Source organism: Rhipicephalus microplus, chromosome X (genome assembly GCF_043290135.1).
Source record: "Rhipicephalus microplus isolate Deutch F79 chromosome X, USDA_Rmic, whole genome shotgun sequence".
NCBI classification, from domain to species: Eukaryota; Metazoa; Arthropoda; class Arachnida; order Ixodida; family Ixodidae; genus Rhipicephalus; species Rhipicephalus microplus.
The window spans coordinates 245,322,650-245,342,027 of record NC_134710.1 but is presented as its reverse complement, the minus strand read 5'-3'; the positions used below and the strand labels follow the sequence as shown (position 1 = coordinate 245,342,027).

At 43.3% G+C, this 19,378-nt stretch overlaps 1 protein-coding gene across 4 annotated transcripts in view; it reads left to right on the top strand.

The window, feature by feature from the left end:
- LOC119161618 (uncharacterized protein C1orf53) overlaps positions 1–19,378 on the top strand; it is a 123,134-nt gene that overhangs the window by 41,015 nt on the left and 62,741 nt on the right. For 3 of the 4 annotated variants that reach the window (XM_075878899.1, XM_037414187.2, XM_037414188.2), the window contains one exon: positions 7,040–7,162. The exons of the other annotated variant lie outside the window; for it this stretch is intronic. In XM_075878899.1, coding sequence (XP_075735014.1) covers positions 7,040–7,123 — 84 coding nt within the window. In that variant the 3' untranslated portion in view covers positions 7,124–7,162. Of the gene's footprint in view, positions 1–7,039; positions 7,163–19,378 lie in introns of those variants that run through there. 4 annotated transcript variants of the gene reach the window in all.

Below are 19,378 nucleotides of genomic sequence, written 5' to 3'. Positions count from 1 at the left end.
TCCAGACAGAATATTCCAGACACGCAGATACGCGGCCGACGTTTTTGAAGCATATTGACGCCACAATCCACAAGAACACCAAGCTTCCGCCCACTGTAAACTTTACGTACCTCTTCATCTACTTAACGGGCAGCCCGAAGCGGGCCATCGAAGACATGCGCTTAACCGAGCAAAACTACGACTTCGCAATCAAGACGCTCGCAGACCGCTTTGGATGCCGAGTTCGGCTCGTTAACGAGCATGTGGATAATCTCACGATAAGTCCAGCGAAAAGCTCTTAAGAGGTCCTGAAGCTCCCTTTCCTTCACGATATAGTCCAGCTTTACGTCAGCGCTTGACAAGGCCTTACGGTTTCACGAGACCAGTGTATACCGTCTTGTTAAACCATGTCCTGATGCGATGTCTACCAGAAGATCTTGCCATAATGCTCATATAGAAGAACAAGAAAACGAACTTCGCATCCCGCATCGCTGAAAATCGTGAAGACAGAGTGCGGTTAGGAAATAAAACCTGAACGTTCCTCCGCATCCTAGGGGGAATCCTGGTAAAAGGCTGGATGCAGTGCCGTCGTGCATTGCGAGATGCACCAATAACCTACATGCCCGAAAAAAAATGTATGGCGTGGAACATATGCCATAGTGTCTGCTCTAACCGGTTCTTTACCATGGCTATAAAAGCAGTGTGGCCACTACGCCAAAGCAACGATTGTGTTATGGCTGTCTGCAACGCCAGCTTATCGTCTGGAAAGAAGCGGACAAGGCTGCACCGAGCGTGTAAATCTATGACTCCGGAGCCAGTTTGACGAATCGGCGATAATCCTTGAAGCGTTAACGATTCCTGAAACGTGCGCCGTAACAAGTCCGCCACTCATCTCCAGCATTCTGTACTGGCTCATCGATAAACAGTGCAATGTAGCTGACAGCTTACAACCAAGAACTTAGCAACGATAAGAGATAAGTGTCTTCATAGGATCTTGAGCCTGTTTTCAAGTTGTCTCTAAGAAATCGATCGCATGAAGTGTAACAGTGATCTAGCTTGCCTTCGGATAGATGGTGCACGGACCTAATAAGTCGGACATACACTCTCCGTCTGGTGCTCTGTTCGTCTCGTGTCTCAATTCTGCGACGGACATCACCGTATCCTAACTATCGCGTCTTGACGCCATCGGGATCGATGAGGCGTATCACGAACCTTGTACAGGTACTGCCGCCTATTTCCATTGCACCATGAAATCTCCACAAGAAGTAAGCGCCACCAAGTTGACAACGCCAGCCAAGCAGGTCGACGCTTGTCATGGCCGCGCGTGTCGTTGCGATCGGCGGTAGCCTGGTTGACGCCAGATTTACGCAACTTGTTCTAGACCGGCCGCCTTTTGGGCGACTACCACTACCACGACCACGATCGCGTCCTTGCGATTGTTCACGCCAAGGACTTCGACCTCAAGTACGGAGGAAACGCTCTGCGCCCCATAAGCGTTGGTCCCTCGGACGGCAAGCGGTGCGACAGCCGCCAATCTATGCTCCCAGTGCACATGTACTGCTAGAAGCAAAGTGGCCCGTAGAATATCGTGTGGTGTCTGCCAAGTGCGAAAGCCTGCTCAAGAGCGTTCAGATCGCACAGCACAGAAGGAACTCAAGGAGCGTGACAGATTCGTCGATGGCGATGTCCATGAAAAGAAGAACAGCTTGCTGCAGGTGAGTAAGCTGGGCCGCGTGCCTCACATTGAGTTTCTACCAATCGATGAAGAAGACACGTCTATGGGTCCACTGGAGGCGTCAAATGAGGCTTCTAAGCTTCTTGTCTCCCTACGCGGACTGGAAGAAAGGTGCATGACAATTTTGCAACAATCACTCCCACAGTCGACGGAAAGTAGAAATTGAAGGGAAAGCCCTACGAGCTTGAATCTTTGAAAGAAATATTCGGCTCGTAGGACAAACTATCCCACATCTTGACCACGGTGGATAGAACCGTGGAGCTGCCTAATGCTTCCCAAATTAACTGAGAGATTCGCTTGGACACGAACGTGGTGCACGTTTACGAGAATATTGAGAAGGCGGTGGCTGAAACGGGCATGAGATTCTCATGCGTAAGCCTTCCGCAGTTAATCAAAGACCTCAACCACGTAGGCCTCTTGATCACGAACCTGCCGCTTAAATCTCCCCGCTACCGCTGGTTCAGTTGGGAGAGCATTTGATTATAAAGACGTCTTGAGAGCGAACCCTATACTTGCTCCAGCATTTGATCCCCTCCCGTTTCCTGCTGGGAAGTCGACATGTTTCGCTGGCACAACGTGCTTCCGCGGCCTCGGAGTTTTCGAATGCACTTTTATTGCATCGCCAGCGCCCAGCAACTGAGCTGAACCAGTGAGCCTACCAATTACTGTTGCGGCCTTGTTATCACTGCTTAAGCTGCACCCTCGACGGATGTTGCGTATTGGTGCGGAACCGAGCAACTTGAAGCGTGCCAGACTATCAAAAAAAAAACGAAAGAAACCGTATAGTGGCGTAGATGGCGCGGAGGCACGTGGGTGGCGCAGCAGTTCGCCTTTAATGTTGCCAATAAACGGACGTCTTTCTTTCAGGTCTGGGAAACCACTCATTTCGCAACAGTTATTTCGACGAGTAAACACAATTCCACGGAGTTCGTGAACTCTGCGTCCTGCATGCAGGCTACACAGGAGAAATCACTGTTGTCGTCGTCGAGGACAATTCACCCGTCGTTGTTAATTTGGAATACCTGGGGCTGACAGCAGGAGACATAGCTGCTGCTTGTACGTTACGAGCTGCCGTTTCTCCGTGACATAAGACTATATAAATGCGAAGCATTTCTTCGCGAACCTCGTCGACTTTGACCGTATCTATCTATCTATCTATCTATCTATCTATCTATCTATCTATCTATCTATCTATCTATCTATCTATCTATCTATCTATCTATCTATCTATCTATCTATCTATCTATCTATCTATCTATCTATCTATCTATCTATCTATCTATCTATCTATCTATCTATCTATCTATCTATCTATCTATCTATCTATCTATCTATCTATCTATCTATCTATCTATCTATCTATCTATCTATCTATCTATCTATCTATCTATCTATCTATTCGCCTACGACTTCTAGTTCTCCTGGTTGTTTTCATAATGGTATCTATACCAAGATTGGTATGACATAACATGACTGTATGACGAGCATAACTGACTAGCCGCAACATGAAAATCGTTACGTGTATTTCATGAATGTAATGATTTACATTTCAAGGTCTTGCTGCTCTTGCGGTGGTTTCGTTCGCATGGCATATTCCAAAACTGGTAAGGTACTACATAACTGCATGGCGAACAAAAGTGACAGAACCATACGCGGAAATCATGACATGCATGTCATGTAAGTCATGACTACACGCAACACGCATTGTGCGCCCGTGGTCGTTTCGCTAGCTTCACATATACCAAATTTAGTATTACTGGACGTGAATGGATGGCGAAGGTATATGACTGATGCAAACATGATAATCATGAGATGCGTGTCATGTAAGAACACGACTACATGCTACGCTCATAGTTGGCTCGCGGCCGTTTCGATAGCTTCTCACATACCAAATTTGGTGTCACGTGACGTAAAGGAACGACGAAGAAATTATGAGTCCAAACATGATAATCGTGACATGCGTGTCATATAAAACGCGACTACATGCTACTCTCATAATGCGCTTGCGGCCGTTTCGCTAGCTTCACACATACCAAATTTCGTATCACGTGAAGTGAATGGACGACGAAGGTATATGACTGGTGCAAACATGAAAATCATGACATGCGTATCATATAAAACGTGACTACATGCTACTCTCATAGTGCTCTCGCCGCCGTTTCGATAGCTTCATTTATATCAAATTTAGTACTAGGTGACGCGAATGGGTGACGAAAGTAAATGACGCGTCCAAACATGATAATCATGACATGCGTTTCATATAAAATGTGACTACATGCTACTCTCCTAGTGCGCTCGTGGACGTTTCAGTAGCTCCACACATACCAAATTTGGTGTCACGCGACATGAATGAACGACGAAGGCATATGTCTGATGCAAACATGAAAATCATCACATGCGTGTCATGTAAAACATGACTGCATGCTACGCTCCGAGAGAGCTCGCGGCTGTTTCGCTAGCTTCACATTATACCAAATTTGTTGTCACGTGACGTGAATCTACGACGAACAATAATACCAAGCGCAAACATTATAATCATGACATGGAAGTCATCTATTGCATAATTGACATCCGCCTTGTAGCGTTGTGCCGATTTTAAAGCGACATATAAACCTTCCCCATTCGTGCTTCGCAAATCATGAATTCGCACTTTACGTGTGATCTACCGATTTTTTACACGTCATTCCGAAACTGCACCTTCAGTATCGAAACTGCGTTCCTTTTTTCCAAGTAGCGGTATTGAAAATATATTCGAGACACCATGCATAATACGATATTTAAGATTATTGACGCTAGTAGTTTAGTTTAGAGCAAGTATACGAAAATATTTAAAATGTGTGTCACTAATCCTTTATTTTAATGGCTTTTTCTGCCGCCAGTCTCACTTTCTTTTCCTGTGAGGTTGCTGTAAAGGCCAAGCGCTCTGCGGTCAAGTGGAGACATCACGATATGCTCTACGCTTACGCCGACTTGTTCTATCGCCTTCTCTGCGTTTACCAGTGAGGATCGATGCAGCATGATAGCATTTACATAACCTATATATTGACTATATACCTATAACCTATAACACTAAACCGCCTTTGTAAGTCTCCAAGTTTCTGCTCCATATTTACTTATGGAGCAGAAACTTGGAGACTTACAAAGAGGGTTCAGCTTAAATTGAGGACGACGCAGTGAACGATGGAAAAGAAAATGATAAGTGCAACTTTGAGAGACAAGAACAAACCGGGGTTAAGGATATCATAGTTAAAATCAAGAAGTGGACATGGCTGGGCATGTAGCGCGTAGGCAGGATAACCGCTGGTCAATAAGGGTAACAGACTGGATTCCCAGAGAGGGCAAGCGGGTTAGGGGGAGACAGAAAGTTAGGTTGGTAGATGAGATTAAGAAGTTTGAGGGTGTAAAGTGCCAGCAGCAAGCACAGGACCGAGTTGACTGGCGGAATATGGGAGAGGCCTTTGTTCTGCAGTGCACGTAGCCAAGCTGCTGCTGCAGCTGCTGCTGCTGCTGATGATGATGATGATTGTGATGATGATGATATAGCGACTGTCATACTTTTGCTATACGTCTAGCAATGTTCCGCAGCGCGGCAGTTGTAAAATACATCCTTTGCCTTTGCCGTAGCTGTTGCCTTTCTTGAACTGCTCCTTCTATAGGACATTTCCGTGGCACCTTTCGTGTCTGAAATATTGGTCCGAAGGTGTAAAGGCGCGCTCACACAGAATGCCCTTCTGTCGCACTAGCAGATGTTATCCCATCGCTGACAAAAGGGTGAGCTTTCGCATTGAACCTCTTTGATCACACGACGATATGCTCATTGCGCCCGCCCACTGGATCGACACGTGGAATACTATATACCGTGCTGCAAAGCCAGCAGCATTGCTACTTTGCATGGCATGTCACGGCCGCGATGGCACCGTTCCACGGTGGTCGAGGCTATTTGCGTCTTCTTCCGGCGACTAAAATCGGTTTTGGCGTTGGCACGACGAGGGCTTTATTTAAACGCGATAGCGTTAGAGAGCTCGTGTCGCAGAAATTCCGCCGTCGGTACCGTTGGTTGTGAGAGCGAAATTGTCCGCGAGCGAAAAATTGAAACAGAAGCAAATAACATAAAGAATAACATTTTCGGTCCCATTGAGGATCGAATTCGGGGCGTTCACGTAGTAAGTAGGTGTCTTACCACAAAGCTACGATGTTACTTGCAGCTCCTTCGCGAAAAAAAAAAAAAGCTCTTTATAAACGCCATGTAGTAGAAGGAGTCTTCTTAACCCATTTTGTTCGACAGGTGGCCCGACGGAAATAAGCCCATTCGGCGATTCGTAGGCGCATTTGGGAGGCCATCAAACTACGTCGAAAAAGGCCGGGATAGTGCATCTATCGCCGTTAAAAACACACAAGAACGCTCAAACAGCTCTAAAAATGGACAACTATGTCCATCTAGCGGAAAACATATCATGCCTTTCCAGAGGCGTTTATCAAGCAAACAGCAATCGCTAGATAAGCTGCCATCTGCGAGGCATTGTGAAACTCTTCATGGCTGCTGAGATAGCAAGCGCGCGGCGTGTATCGTGGAGGCCATGCGACTCTTGCGTTCGATCAAAAACTTGTATGTAGCGTTCGCGCGTGCGCGCTGGTACAACCCAGTGTGTGTGTGTTTGTTTATATTTGTGTGTGTGCGCAACAATACATATTGTTAAGTATTCACCTAGTGGTTGAAGGGTGCACTAGGGGCCGCATTTCGTTTTCGCGTTGAACTCTCAAAGGCAAAGCTCAAGGGTCCCCCAATTTTTTATTCTATCTTGTGACGTGATGTGATGTTTCGGCGATCTCTTGGCCAACAGGAAACTTTTCATTGTGAATGGGGCCTGAATGTTTCGCAATTCGTCACACCGGCGTTGAGTCTCTGCGCGAGCACCGTGTCACGCTGCGCTGCGTGGCATAGTGCCGTGTCAAGTCACTCATTGAGTGGGCATTTTGCGAACTAGAAGTGCTTTGAACGTGAACTATTTTCGAACCTTAAGGGCTCGAAAAGAAAAAAAGTCAAGCCCCTTGTATTAAAACTCAGTTTCTCTTGTATAAGTGCATAGCTAGTAAAACTTGCCATTTGTCTCCGTATTTATGCCACGATTCGTTGAGGCTTCTTTTGTACGCTTTTGTGTGATTATATTAATGCGAATATTTGTGTACTCACGATCATGCAATTTCTCAAACTTCAGTTGATATATAAACTGAGACAACTAATGTTTACTTTAACCTACTGTTCTTTGCGTGGCGCCCTAAAGCAGCTAACTTGTTGCTCATAAACCTTTTTTCTGTCTTTTGCAGTGCCCTTATCAGCACATAAACGCCAAAGATGAAGTCAAAGATAAGATGAAGTTCAATTCTGCTTTTTACGTGCCGAAAATTTAAGCAACTTTTGAAATAAAAACTTTTTGAAAAAAAAGAAAACTCCTGTGTATGTGAACTTTCGTGCATGCATCAAAAAGGCATGTGGATCATTTTAATTAAAATTCTAGTTATAGGGATTATTTTTTGCGCGTATTTCAGGCACATTCTTAGTAGCAAAGTTTGTTTGAAGGATCACGTATAACAGCACCACAGCCGTTACGTTGTTGACTGCAGATTCATCATCTGATGTTTTCTGGTACATAAAATGATGCTTGGCGTGGATTGCACCTTGCACCGTTTGCTGGTCAGTTGCTTTTAGTACGCGCACATGTATATCCAAGCTTAAGCGTTTGTTTAGTCGTCAGACTGCAATTGAGGTGAAGACATTCTGCTATTCAATGTCCTGCTAGTACGTGCAGTGTCACCGCAATAAGGCTTTGTCTAGATGTTTTGGCATTGCAAAAACATGTCTGACGGAGCAGTGCGTATTCCACATGATAGCCGCACCTTGTTTTCATGTCAGACGTTTCACCAACGTTCTCGCTCGAAGCGCATATAGAAAAACGTTTTATATGGTTGCGAACTATCTAAACGCTTTTAGTATGTTGTCAGTGCAGTAATGAATGCGGACCATATTTTTGCATACTGCAAGCACTTTATGCGTCTATCTATCTATCTATCTATCTATCTATCTATCTATCTATCTATCTATCTATCTATCTAGCTGCTTACTTCTGGGTGCTCTCGTGATCACGCCATAACTTGGCGTGAACCGAAATGAGTATGGAAGGATGAGATGGTTCGACAAATATGACGCCCTGGTCAAGACAAGAATGTCATAATCCTGTCGCGTACGTCGTCAAACACTTCCCGCCAGGCAGTGGCAGATACCCGGGCGCGGGTATGTACCGCTGATATGCAGGTATGCGCCACAGGTGATGGACAATTCATACCTATCCAGGAATGACGAGAACACAAATGGGCAATTTTTATGCGTGAGCGTTAAGAAATACCTGCAATGAGCAGCCTTGACACGACGAAATGCCAGGGTCCCAGCAGGAATTGAACCCAAGCATTTTGCGTGGCAGACGAGCATTCTACCACGAAGCCATGCCAGGACTCGGAACTACTTTTTAAATAGACCCTAATGTTCGTGAAACGCCGATTTTGATTGCAGCGCTGGCTATCCAATTTTATAAACTTTACATATCTAGGGTAGGGTGGAGTAAAATGAGACACGGGGCAAAACGCGACATTTTAACTTTGGACATCTGTATGACGAATACAAGAAGTACTTTTATATGGTTGTCTATTTCAGTGATAAGTTCCGGTAGTTGTCCACACTTTCTGATGTAAAAGTTACTGGTTGCTTACAGCGTTCACGCGGTAAAAAATGCGCCGATGGTATCAGTGAATTAGTGACCCTCTAAAAAGGCGCAAAATTGTGTTCGGCCAACATTTCCAATTCATGCAGGAAGCTACTGCAGTGTCAACACGGCAACTTGAGTATTTATTTTGTTACTTTGTACTTCTAGCTACATGCCACAAAACGTTTAGTTCATTTAGTGCAGTGGTTCAAAGGAGAATGTTTTTCATTGGGACATGTGACTAAGGCAAAACCCGATAAAATGGCATGCAATTGTCTTAAAAGTTGTCTAGTACTTTTACCACTAACTTACACTTATTTTATATTATAATTCTTTGTTTAGGAGAGTTACGATGTACAAGAGAATGTCATATAGAGCTTGCTGGGAGGAAAACAACATTGAAAAAAAGCTTCAGGACATGACAACCTTTATTCACAATTCATCGAGGTTTTTCCGTGTTCCCAAGAATGCTCTCAAGAGGTGCATAAAAATGGCGAAATCTCCAAGTCAAGTTGTTCACTGCCTAGTTTTGGGATCGAGTATTAATGACATTTCTCTAATACCCTAATCTAAAAAAACAAGCGTAAAAAATTTGAAGTTAGCTCAGTTTTAAATTAACTGCCTCACAAAGCCTGGCTGACGTAGTTGAAAGCCATGAAATGCCTGAGCAGTTCTGCATCAAAATGCCAAAAAGGGCCAAAGAAGATATGTCTAAATAAATCTAGCATCCAAGCGTTGATTAAACCATTGAAGTTTTACAGAAGACAACTTAAACACAAAGAAATGCTGGTGGTGTTTGATCTGCAAGGAGCTTCGGAGCAACAGAGCAGCGAGTTCTGTGTGAATTCAACGCGTAGACTGCAAGTAACAGGTTCTTTAAGACTGCGTAAGAGCCCACGGAGTGAATTTTAAGGTTTCGTACTCCAAGAAAAGAAGAAATAAATGTTTTAACATTTTTTTTTTGCCCCATGCAGCGTCTCGTTTTTTCACGCAACTTGGGGCAAAATGACACAAGTGGAGTTTTTTTTTCTTTATTTTTAAGATTGTCTTTTTAATGGTGGAAACATGGTAATATACATGTAGCACATACTTTTTACTGAAATGAAAGTGTGAAAAAAAATAGGAGTGAAAAAATACGTGAAATAAAAAATATTCACTATTTCAAAATTTTTGTCTCATTTTACCCCAGCCTACCATACTCGAGGTAAAGGCTGCGCTGCAAAGGACGAAAAAAAAATTGGACTAACACAGACAAAGCGCATAATTTACTCTAAATTACAGTCAGACTTGACTTTGCAGCGCAGCCTTTACCTACAGTTTCTTCCAACTAACCCCCACACAAGCTTTTCTATCCTGCTCCAATGATATAGTTGTCACCCAGGGTTAACGTCAACTGTAGTTAGGTGTCATGCGCTTAAGTAGATATATAGTGCAGTGCCCAGGGCTATCATCCTGGCGAGAAACAAGGCTTCATATCAGCTTATCGCTTCTGGTGGTGCTAATACTCATGGTCCTGTTGCCATCGTTTCCCAAGTACAAACAACTGATTATATAAACATCTGTAACTCTTCAACGTATGTTTGTGCGTGCAACATTTAAACGTATATTTAGCGTCATTTTATGGCATGTCGTTCTATGAAAAAATTACGGGACTGTCACCTTCTCTCCGCATGTTTCGCATAAGATTGATTCTGAAGGTGCGTGGGATCAGCCGAATTTTTTCAGGAACTCTACTTATAACCACTTAATTATATGACAATATTTGGTTCATTGATCAGCTCTAATTCGGCAGCATCACAACCTCAACAGCAAATTTTCAACAACTTTTATTCAATTCCATAATGCACTTGATCTGAGCCTTACAATTCAATGTAACGTATTCATTACTAAGCGTTACACTTCCCGTGTTTATAGTTGCCCGTGAGGTGTTCATCTCTGAACCTAAAAACGCAGCTGCGATGCACACAGGAAAAAAATATCCTGTCTTTTCTAACAAATTGCAGCTTCTCCGTTCTTCATCTTTTTGCACTAAACGGCAACTTAATTGTCTGACGTAGTCAAGATACATTGAAGGGGTAGTCAGTAACTGTACCAGCACATACATCACCACTCCTGTCAAAAAGATGTTGACAGTGAAAGAAAGAAAGGAAGAAACGGAGCAAGAAATAAATCATATCATATAATCTTGCATAACACAAGGTGATAGAAAACGGCAGTGAGGGTGAAAGAAGGAGAAAGCTAAAGTATGAAAAAGCCAGCGTTGCGACGTTCATATTCGTGGCAGCCAAAAACTGCCAGTTGCGTGTAGGAATACAACCGATAAGCGAAGCTTCCTGGGAATTAGATAGAAACGACTGTGCCTGATCTCGCTGAGCGTGCGCAGGGCAACGTGATCCAACCCAGGCCACGTGATGACAACTCAAGGCATTAATGCTACAATGGGGCAGCGAGTGACATCACAGGCGCCGTTCTAGAAGAGGTGTTGCTCCAGTCAATACATGGGGCCCCCGAAGCGGCCTCGGCCGTACTACACAATCTGGTTTCAGCAAGGTACAAGCAAGTGATGTGCTTGCGCAGCGAAATATGTAGCTCTACAGGAAATCGCCTCAAATTTGATAACATTGAGACATTTGCACTGCTTAGGTTCTACGTGTGAGCAGAACGTGATATGTTTATTTTACTTTGCATATATGTAGTATGCATCTAGACGCTGTATTACCAACACCTGGGCTTAGAAGCCAACACGGCAGCACCCTGCAGCCGCGAACGCCCACTTAGATCCGAAGTCGCACCTGCTACTCGCCTACTATCTTCGCCGCAATCAATAAATGGAGAAATTGGCTATCGCTTCATGCCATTTTAAGCTGGGGACAAAGCACAAAGTATGATCTGTCTTTAATAGTGAGATTAGCTGTGTTAATTTAGTCATGCCTAATATGCCTTGTCTTCGCGAATCTGGAAATCAATATTCGAAACACAGTAAAATACCGACGAATACAGTGCTGTCGAAGCTTCAGTACGTAAATTGCAAGCAACCAAGCGCGCTGGTTGTGAACTTACGGGCTACAGAGTGCTTAGGCGGAAAAAAACTAAATTCACTTGTGATGGCTAGAGCGCCGAAAAGTGTAGTTGCACCTGAATGGGCTCGTGCTTTCTGTCGTTGTTAATGTGCAACGCTGCCTGGATACTGCCAGTGCTTGGAAACCTGGGATTTCTCCCGTTGCAAGGCATAATCTGACATAATATTCATTACAGTCACTATACTTTTTCTAGATATTGAACTCCTAACCTATTGCGACAGTTCACTGAAATACGACGCCATCAAAAAAAAACCCAGAGCGCTGCGCTGTACGCGCACAACGCTCGTGCACGAAGACGGGCCAGTGAAACGAGTTGGACGCCAGCGGCTTGTGTTGACCATATGTTGGCTATGAATTTATCCTTTCCGGTGGTCCTTTCTTTTAGAGCAACTGAAAAGGTATTTAGCCTCAGGAACGTTTGCGAGGCAGTATGCGATTTTCTAAAGGCAACAACACAAATGGAGTGTTAAGCTGAGGCATAAACTAACTTTATTTTAAACTATAGTAGCTTGTTCGTTTTTATTACCTCTATTGATTGTATTTGTACTATATCGTTTACCAAATGGTTCTTTGTTTAAACATCCTTATCTAAATAATCCGGCTGGTAAAACGATTCCATCTCACAAATGAGGCACCATCTGTTTCGTGGCCGATACCCCGTGGTGAGTTGCGCCAGGACTGAGGAACAACCAACCAACCAATATAAGGCTATATATATATATATATAGATGGCGATCCCATACCAGACCAAGCTGCTAAGAGATCTTCCTCTTTCACTCTCCTCACTTGTTCGTTTACATGCGATTTCATTTCTTATTCGGGTTACGTTAGGCGTTCACCAAGGTTGCACTGCGGGCTTGTTGGTTATCCATAGTATCTGAGGTATAGCGCATCCAGGACGGAAGAGAGAAGAGGACACATAACACATACACAGCGCTAACTTTCAACAATGCAGTTTATTCCGGTGCTATACCACAAATGCAAGGCGTCCGTCGAGATCCACGCACCACCCTCTCCTATAGCAAGAGCTGCAGGCGCGCGTGTCTCTATAGCATCCGGAGCTCCGGCAATGTAACACTCGGCGTGAGCAGTTGTCAGCAACAGCTGCGGGCGCGCGATTTTATGCTTGCCCCTGGCAACCGGAGCCCCCACCTTCTTGACTTGAATGTGATTTGCTACCGCCTAAATGCAGTGCCTTAGGAACGTGTTTGTAGCGTTTATGCTGCCAGTGTTTGTGTAGGGTTTTTTTTTTACCATGCACGCAGTGTTAGAGCCAAAGGGGGGAGGGCTGGTCAGGCGGTTCAATATTTCCTCCAAAATTTTAGGGCGCCCCCTCCCCCCGCTTGCCACTGACAGACCTTTAATTTGTGGCTTCGTGATTTTTATTTATTTGTCTTACTGTTAACCCTCACTTGGGGGTCGTTACAGGGAGGGTGAAGAATTGAGTTGCACAAAATTAGATATTTGAAAAATCGTAAGACGAACTCTGTAACATATAGCATACTTATCTGAGAAACACATTTACATGCTTTTTCACTCAATATATTTACAACATGATTTCTATGACCAATGAAACATTTCTAAGTAAACACATACATGAACACTGATAACTATACATTCTCAACAAAATGCCTATCAAGAGTAACCTCAACATCACTTAAAGTTCTTTTTTGCACCATATTGTTCGGTAATTCATTCCACATTTAATAGCATCGGGAAAGAAAGAAAATCAGAAGATATCTGTTCGAGCATCTATTGGTTGTATGAATGTAGTGCATGTTGTTCTTGGAAACTTTTTGTAAGAATTTTTAAATAATCATCCCTGTTTATTTTCACCCCGGCATGCAAGATCTGAAAAAGAAGTTTCAACCTCTGTTTCCGCCTTCCTAATTCAAGTGATTTACATTACATACTTTTAACATTTCAGTAACAGAATTCCTTTTCCGATATTTGGAGCAGATAAAGCAAGCTGAAAGTCTCAGAATGCGTTCTAATTTATTTTTTAAGACCTTTTGGTGTGGGCTCTACACAGTGCTAGCGTATTCTAATCTCAGACGGACATACGTTTTGTAGGCAAGCAGCTTGACATCTTTTGTGGCTCGGCCTAACTTTCTTTGTAGGAAGCACAATTTTTGACATGCTGATTGACAGATGTTATCGACATGAGGACGCCAGCTCAACCTATATGTTATAGTTACATCCAAGTATTTAAAACTAAAGACTTTCACCAGCATATTATCACCAATCTTATATGCAAACGAAAGCACTTCCTTCTTTTTTGTAATGTGTGAGTAAGTGGATTTTTTATTGTTGATTTCCATACCCCATTTAGAACACCATAAGTACAGGGTTTGTAAGCACTGATTGATATTCACTTGATCTCCTCTGCATGATACCAGAGAATAGATTAGGAAGTCATCTGCAAATAACTTAATTTTTACTGGTGGTTGGACAACTAATGAAATATCGTCTATGTATAAAAGAAAGAGTAGGGGCCCCAATACAGATCCTTGAGGCACTCCCGAATACACCTCCCAATTTCCCGACATAGCATCTCCCACTCTAGCTGCTTGTTGTCGATTGCTTAGATAAGCTCTGATTCAACTGAGAACATTCTCACTAATACCGACATCGCGAAGCTTGAAAAGCAGCTTACGGTGTGAAACTCTGTCGAACGCCTTTGAAAATCGATACATATAACATCGATTTGCATACAGGCATCTACAGCTATACACAAGTCATGTATAGTTTCAACCAGTTGTGTGACTGTTGAAAGGCCACCGTGAAACCCATGCTGAAAGAGGCATAATGAGTCATTTTGTTCTAAAAATTGCCGAATATTTTTGCCGCTAAATGTTCAAATATATTACAACATACCGACGTGAGTGAGACAGGCCTATAATTGTTCAATTTTGTTCTACCACCACCTTTAAAAATTGGAACAACAATTGCTGTACCCCAATCTTGAGCTAACGAGTGTCATTTTAAAGATTTATCGAAAATAATCACTAGGTAGTACGACAGTCACTCCGCAAACCGTCGCAAAGATTGATTCGATATACCGTCAGGTCCACATGACGTTTTGGTATTTAAAAGAAGTAGTTGATTGAATATACCTTCTAGATTAATATTTATATCATCTTCCTGAATTGTCACTGTAGTACCCGATTATATTTCCTCGTTGTCATCCTGATCCTTACAATAAACCGATTGAAAAAATTGATTGAGTCGTTCAGCTATATCTGACTTTTCTGTGATTACTTCTTTGCCATCTACAAAAAGATCAATTACCTCATTCACTTCCTCAAAAAACAGCAAAAACTTACGTGGTCAGTTCGTTAGAAAGTTAGTGAGTGTGTTATTGAATAATATGTTTCTTTGATTGCGCTATCTTTCCTTAAAGTTTTTTTAGCGCATGATATTTCGGTCGAGGCCCTATGAGTTCTGAGCAGTCTTTTTAGTTTACGCTTCATGTGAATAATTTTCCTATTTATCCATAAATTTCATCGTGTTGTCTTTTTAACGCGAGTGGGTATGAAGTTTTCTGAACAGTAACCTACAATTTCCTTAAAACGTTTCCAGATCTGTTCAACGGACTCAAGTTTTGATGCCTTTTTAAATTCGCCAAGCGACATTTTTAAAAAGTCCAGGATTGCTGTATAATCAGCACGATCGTAATCTTTAATATGTGCATACACATGACGCTTTGCTCAAAAGCCGGTATCAAAAAATACGCCAACCACAAACATTCTGTGATCTGATATGCCGTCTTCAAGTGATACGGCATAATCACTCACTCTACTCGATATGAAAACCAAGCCTAACAATGACTGTGACGGAGGGGTAACTCCTGTATAATCTTTTACGATTTGTGGGAGATTATGAGAAAACATCAGCTCTAATGACCCATCAGCACTACGGGTTTCCGCATGACCAGTTAAAAAGCTTACCCAATTTATATGCGCCAAAATAAAGTCACCAGCCATTATCAGCCCTGTGTTTTCATTCATATGATCACACAAAAACATATTTAATTTTTCTAAAACTCGGGTGGACTTCCGGGCGGTCTGTAGACGGCTCCAATGAGATGCGTACAATTAACGTAATTCACCTTGCACTACACTGTTTCTGGCAACTGCCAATGTACTGTCGTTGCCGCTACGTTGTTTTTAATTATCACTGCCACACCACCACCTCGGGTGTCCCTGTCCCACCGGAAAATCTTGTATCCTGGAGGTAGGATGCAGTTATCTGTAATAGCATTATTCAACCATGTCTCCGTTAAGACAACAACATGGGGGCTGTGTGCGATCAACAAGATTTCGAAATCTGTTACTTTATGTACAATGCTTCACGCATTCAGTGAAAGAATTCTTAGCTACGAACACGCCGTCTCAGATGATTTTATGCCACTCCCATCGGTCAGTTTGGGCACATTCGAGCTGTTATGAGCGGAAGTTACAGAGCTGTGGTTACGTTCCTTGTTATCGTTTTGTTGCTTGCATTGACTACGAATATTTTGTGTCGGATCCCACTGATAAAGCTCGCCGTTCACTGTAAGCTTGTCATGAATCAACTTCACTTTTGCTCCCTTTGCCCTTTCGGTTTCTCAGCTTTGCCATACCTTTTTCCTAGCGTAGACAGTTTCGTTTGCGTAATCATTTCTGACACTAATAGTAGTCCCCTTCAATTTTTCGCAGTTCTTCAGCACACTTTCTTTTTCGCGGTAATCGTAAAAAATAATGATGACCGGTATTGAGCTGAGCTATTTGGTTTTTGCTTGCCGAGCCAGTGAATTCGTTGAACTGATTTTACTTTAATACCCAATTTTGCGTCAAAAAGTTTATGAATAACAGTTTCCGTCAGGTCGGCCTCGGTTTCACCAGAAACTCTACGGTAGGCCGAAAACGAGTAGATTATTACGTCTACTCCTGTTTTCGTAATCAATTAACTTCTGTTTTTATGCCTAACTATAGTTTCCAGCCTACTAATTCGCTCACTCATTTCTTTATTAACTTTAAAATAGTCCCGTCAACTTTTCAGTTTTAATATTTAAATCGGATATTACTTTTTTCATAGCATCTATCTTGGTTTCGGATGCTACCTGTTTTTCAAAGATTTGCTCCATCTTGACATGATTTAGAAACTGAGCAGTGCTACTACCCATTATAATTCCTGGTTTTTTTTTACAGTGAATAATGTCGGCACACGAAAAAACGTGTCGAGGTGTTTGTCAAGGCTTTGCCACTCTGTGAGGTTTTGGGTAGGAATTTCAGCCGCGAGCGTTTGAAGTTGGCTCGGCGACGGAAATAATGCTGCAGTGGTGACCATACTTTTACCCGCCAGAAAAATCTCCCGAGAGCCGATAACTTTAATGATTTTCTCTAGGCAGACATTTGTTTTAATGATAAAAGCCAGATACAGTTCCCAGGTCTGATAAGGCAGCCTAGAAATGAAGGAATAGTGACCTGTCTATACCTTCAGATTCTTCAAAGAGAGGTAAAGAAATCAAGAGGCAATTATGGCAAACATTGACTTGCGAAAGGGCCAAAGTTGCCAAAAATGAGCTCTCGTACGACAAACTAATTATTGATGGTGTAACGAACGGCTGGGACGGCAACAAGGAATCCTGTTACCGCACTATAGGAACAAAAACATAACCGATAAAACAGGTCAGATGACAGCTCACTTATAAGTCTCAATATTGATTGCCCAAGTTTTGTAAATGAGGCTGTTGAGTTAGAAGAAGTTCTGCTCTCACAGAATCTTGACATAGCTTTCCTTACTGAAACACGGTTAACAGATTCAGTTTATGACAGCGAATTGTTTTCACCGAGCTTTGGTGCATATAAAAAAGATTGCAGATTGAAAGGAGTTGGTGTATGTGTTTTGTTTAAAAAGTATATAAAAATAATACAAAGCAAAATGTGCCAAACGCTGAATGTATTTTTGTGAGGTCAATCATGGTAACACTAGCAAGGAACTGGGTGCTTTATATAGATCGCCTGCACTCTAAAAAAATATCGAGTAAAAAGGGTGTCTTTTTGTCCCGCAACAATAATCGTCATCAGGCTTGTGTGTGCTTCCTTTCTTGAAAACTCGGCGCTGGCCACTTTCCTATCGAGAATGCAATGTAACCCTGATAATGGGCATGTCGATTGTGACCGGAATGTACCGGGAGCGGGGCGATAGCGCAAGGGGGGAACGCAATATAGATGACGATTATTGTTCTGGGACAAAAAGACACCCTTTTTACTCGCTCTTTTTTTAGAGTGTGATTCTTCATAAGATATTATCGATGAGCTGAGGAAGCATATGGCCACTTATGAAAAGCAAGGTGACCGAATAATTTTGGCAGGTGACTTTAATCTGCCGAATATGGATTGGTGAACTATGACACTCATTAGCCACTACGATGCTTCCGCAGATACTACGATAGACATTTTTTAATATCATTTATCTCTGATAGTTGAAAGTTCAAGGCACAAAGATTCAAGGCAAGGTCCGCAACAGATTGCCAAGAGCAGTAGCCTCTGCACCTGACAACCCGACAACACGCCGACATCAACGGGCATGGTAGCAGTGGCACCTGGTACGCCTGTCTCGGAAACAACCGCTGCAGCCTTAAGTGTGGTAGACAACGAATGCAGCACAGCGTCGGCAGCGTTGAAGGCTATCTTTGCGACGGCAGCACCCACAGAGGTGTCGGATGACACATTGTCACCGCTTTCCAGGACCGGGCTGCTGCTGACGTCTTTGTTGGCACCGTGTTTACCGCCTTGGTCGTATACGTCCACCAGGGGCAGCTGTAGATGAGTTGACGTGATGCTGCGCTCAGCGTAGCATTGCTGCCGGATTGCTCTGTACCAGCGACCGCTATGACGGAAGCGTCGGAAGCTTCTACGACCTTGTTCGAGATCATGCTCCTCTCTGGGTATTGCTGAGAGGCGGCCGCCGAGCGCTGCGCGCTGCCGGAATGGACCCTATCGGGGTGACTCGTTTGACGATAGAGCAGATTGTGACAGGAGTGCCAGCAGTGCTTCACCGGCTGCTCGCAATCTTCATCCTCCCTCTCAAGCAGGTAATTCACGTTCTCTTCCAATGAGCAGGCCTCAATCTTCCGCTCGCTGTACTCGTCGTAGAGGGTTAATTTCCACAGAAATCAGTGGCCTTCTGCTTTTGGCCCGGGAACTAGGGTGGTTGCCGAAGAGGAGCGGTGGCTGCCAGTAATGGTGATGATGAGTCTACAATTATGGCGCATACCCACTGAGTGCGGTCGGCCAAGAACTGATTACGTAATTAAGTGCTAATTTCTTCGTATGCAATATCTACGACCCCCCCCCCCAAAAAAAAAGTTGTAGATAGAACGGAAGGAGTGCAAAAATTTTTATTCACTCATTGAGATGAGACAATACATCAGTTATCTTGAACAGAGATTAGCGTACTAAACAAAACTCATTTTAGGGGCGAAGCTCCTTATAACGGCACCCGTACGTCCCTCGTAGCCGTTGTAGCGGGTAACAAGTATAACATTTTGACCTCCAAGGTGGTGTCGGTGAGAGATTTTTTCTGTGCGTTGTGGAACAATAAATATTAGTGCTTAATGTACATGCCAATGGCTGCTAAGGGGGAAGCATAATGGGTTAGAGAGCAATTGCTTGCGCATGGGGAAGAGTTGTCACTAAAGAAGGCCAAAGAAAGTGGGCGGACTTTGGAAGCGTTGTCCATCGCTAATCAAGAGTTTGTTTCGGGTCAACCTGAAAGTGTTTGAGTGATCGGACATGGCACGCAAGATGGCGGCGCGAAAAACAAAAATGGCAACAATGGCC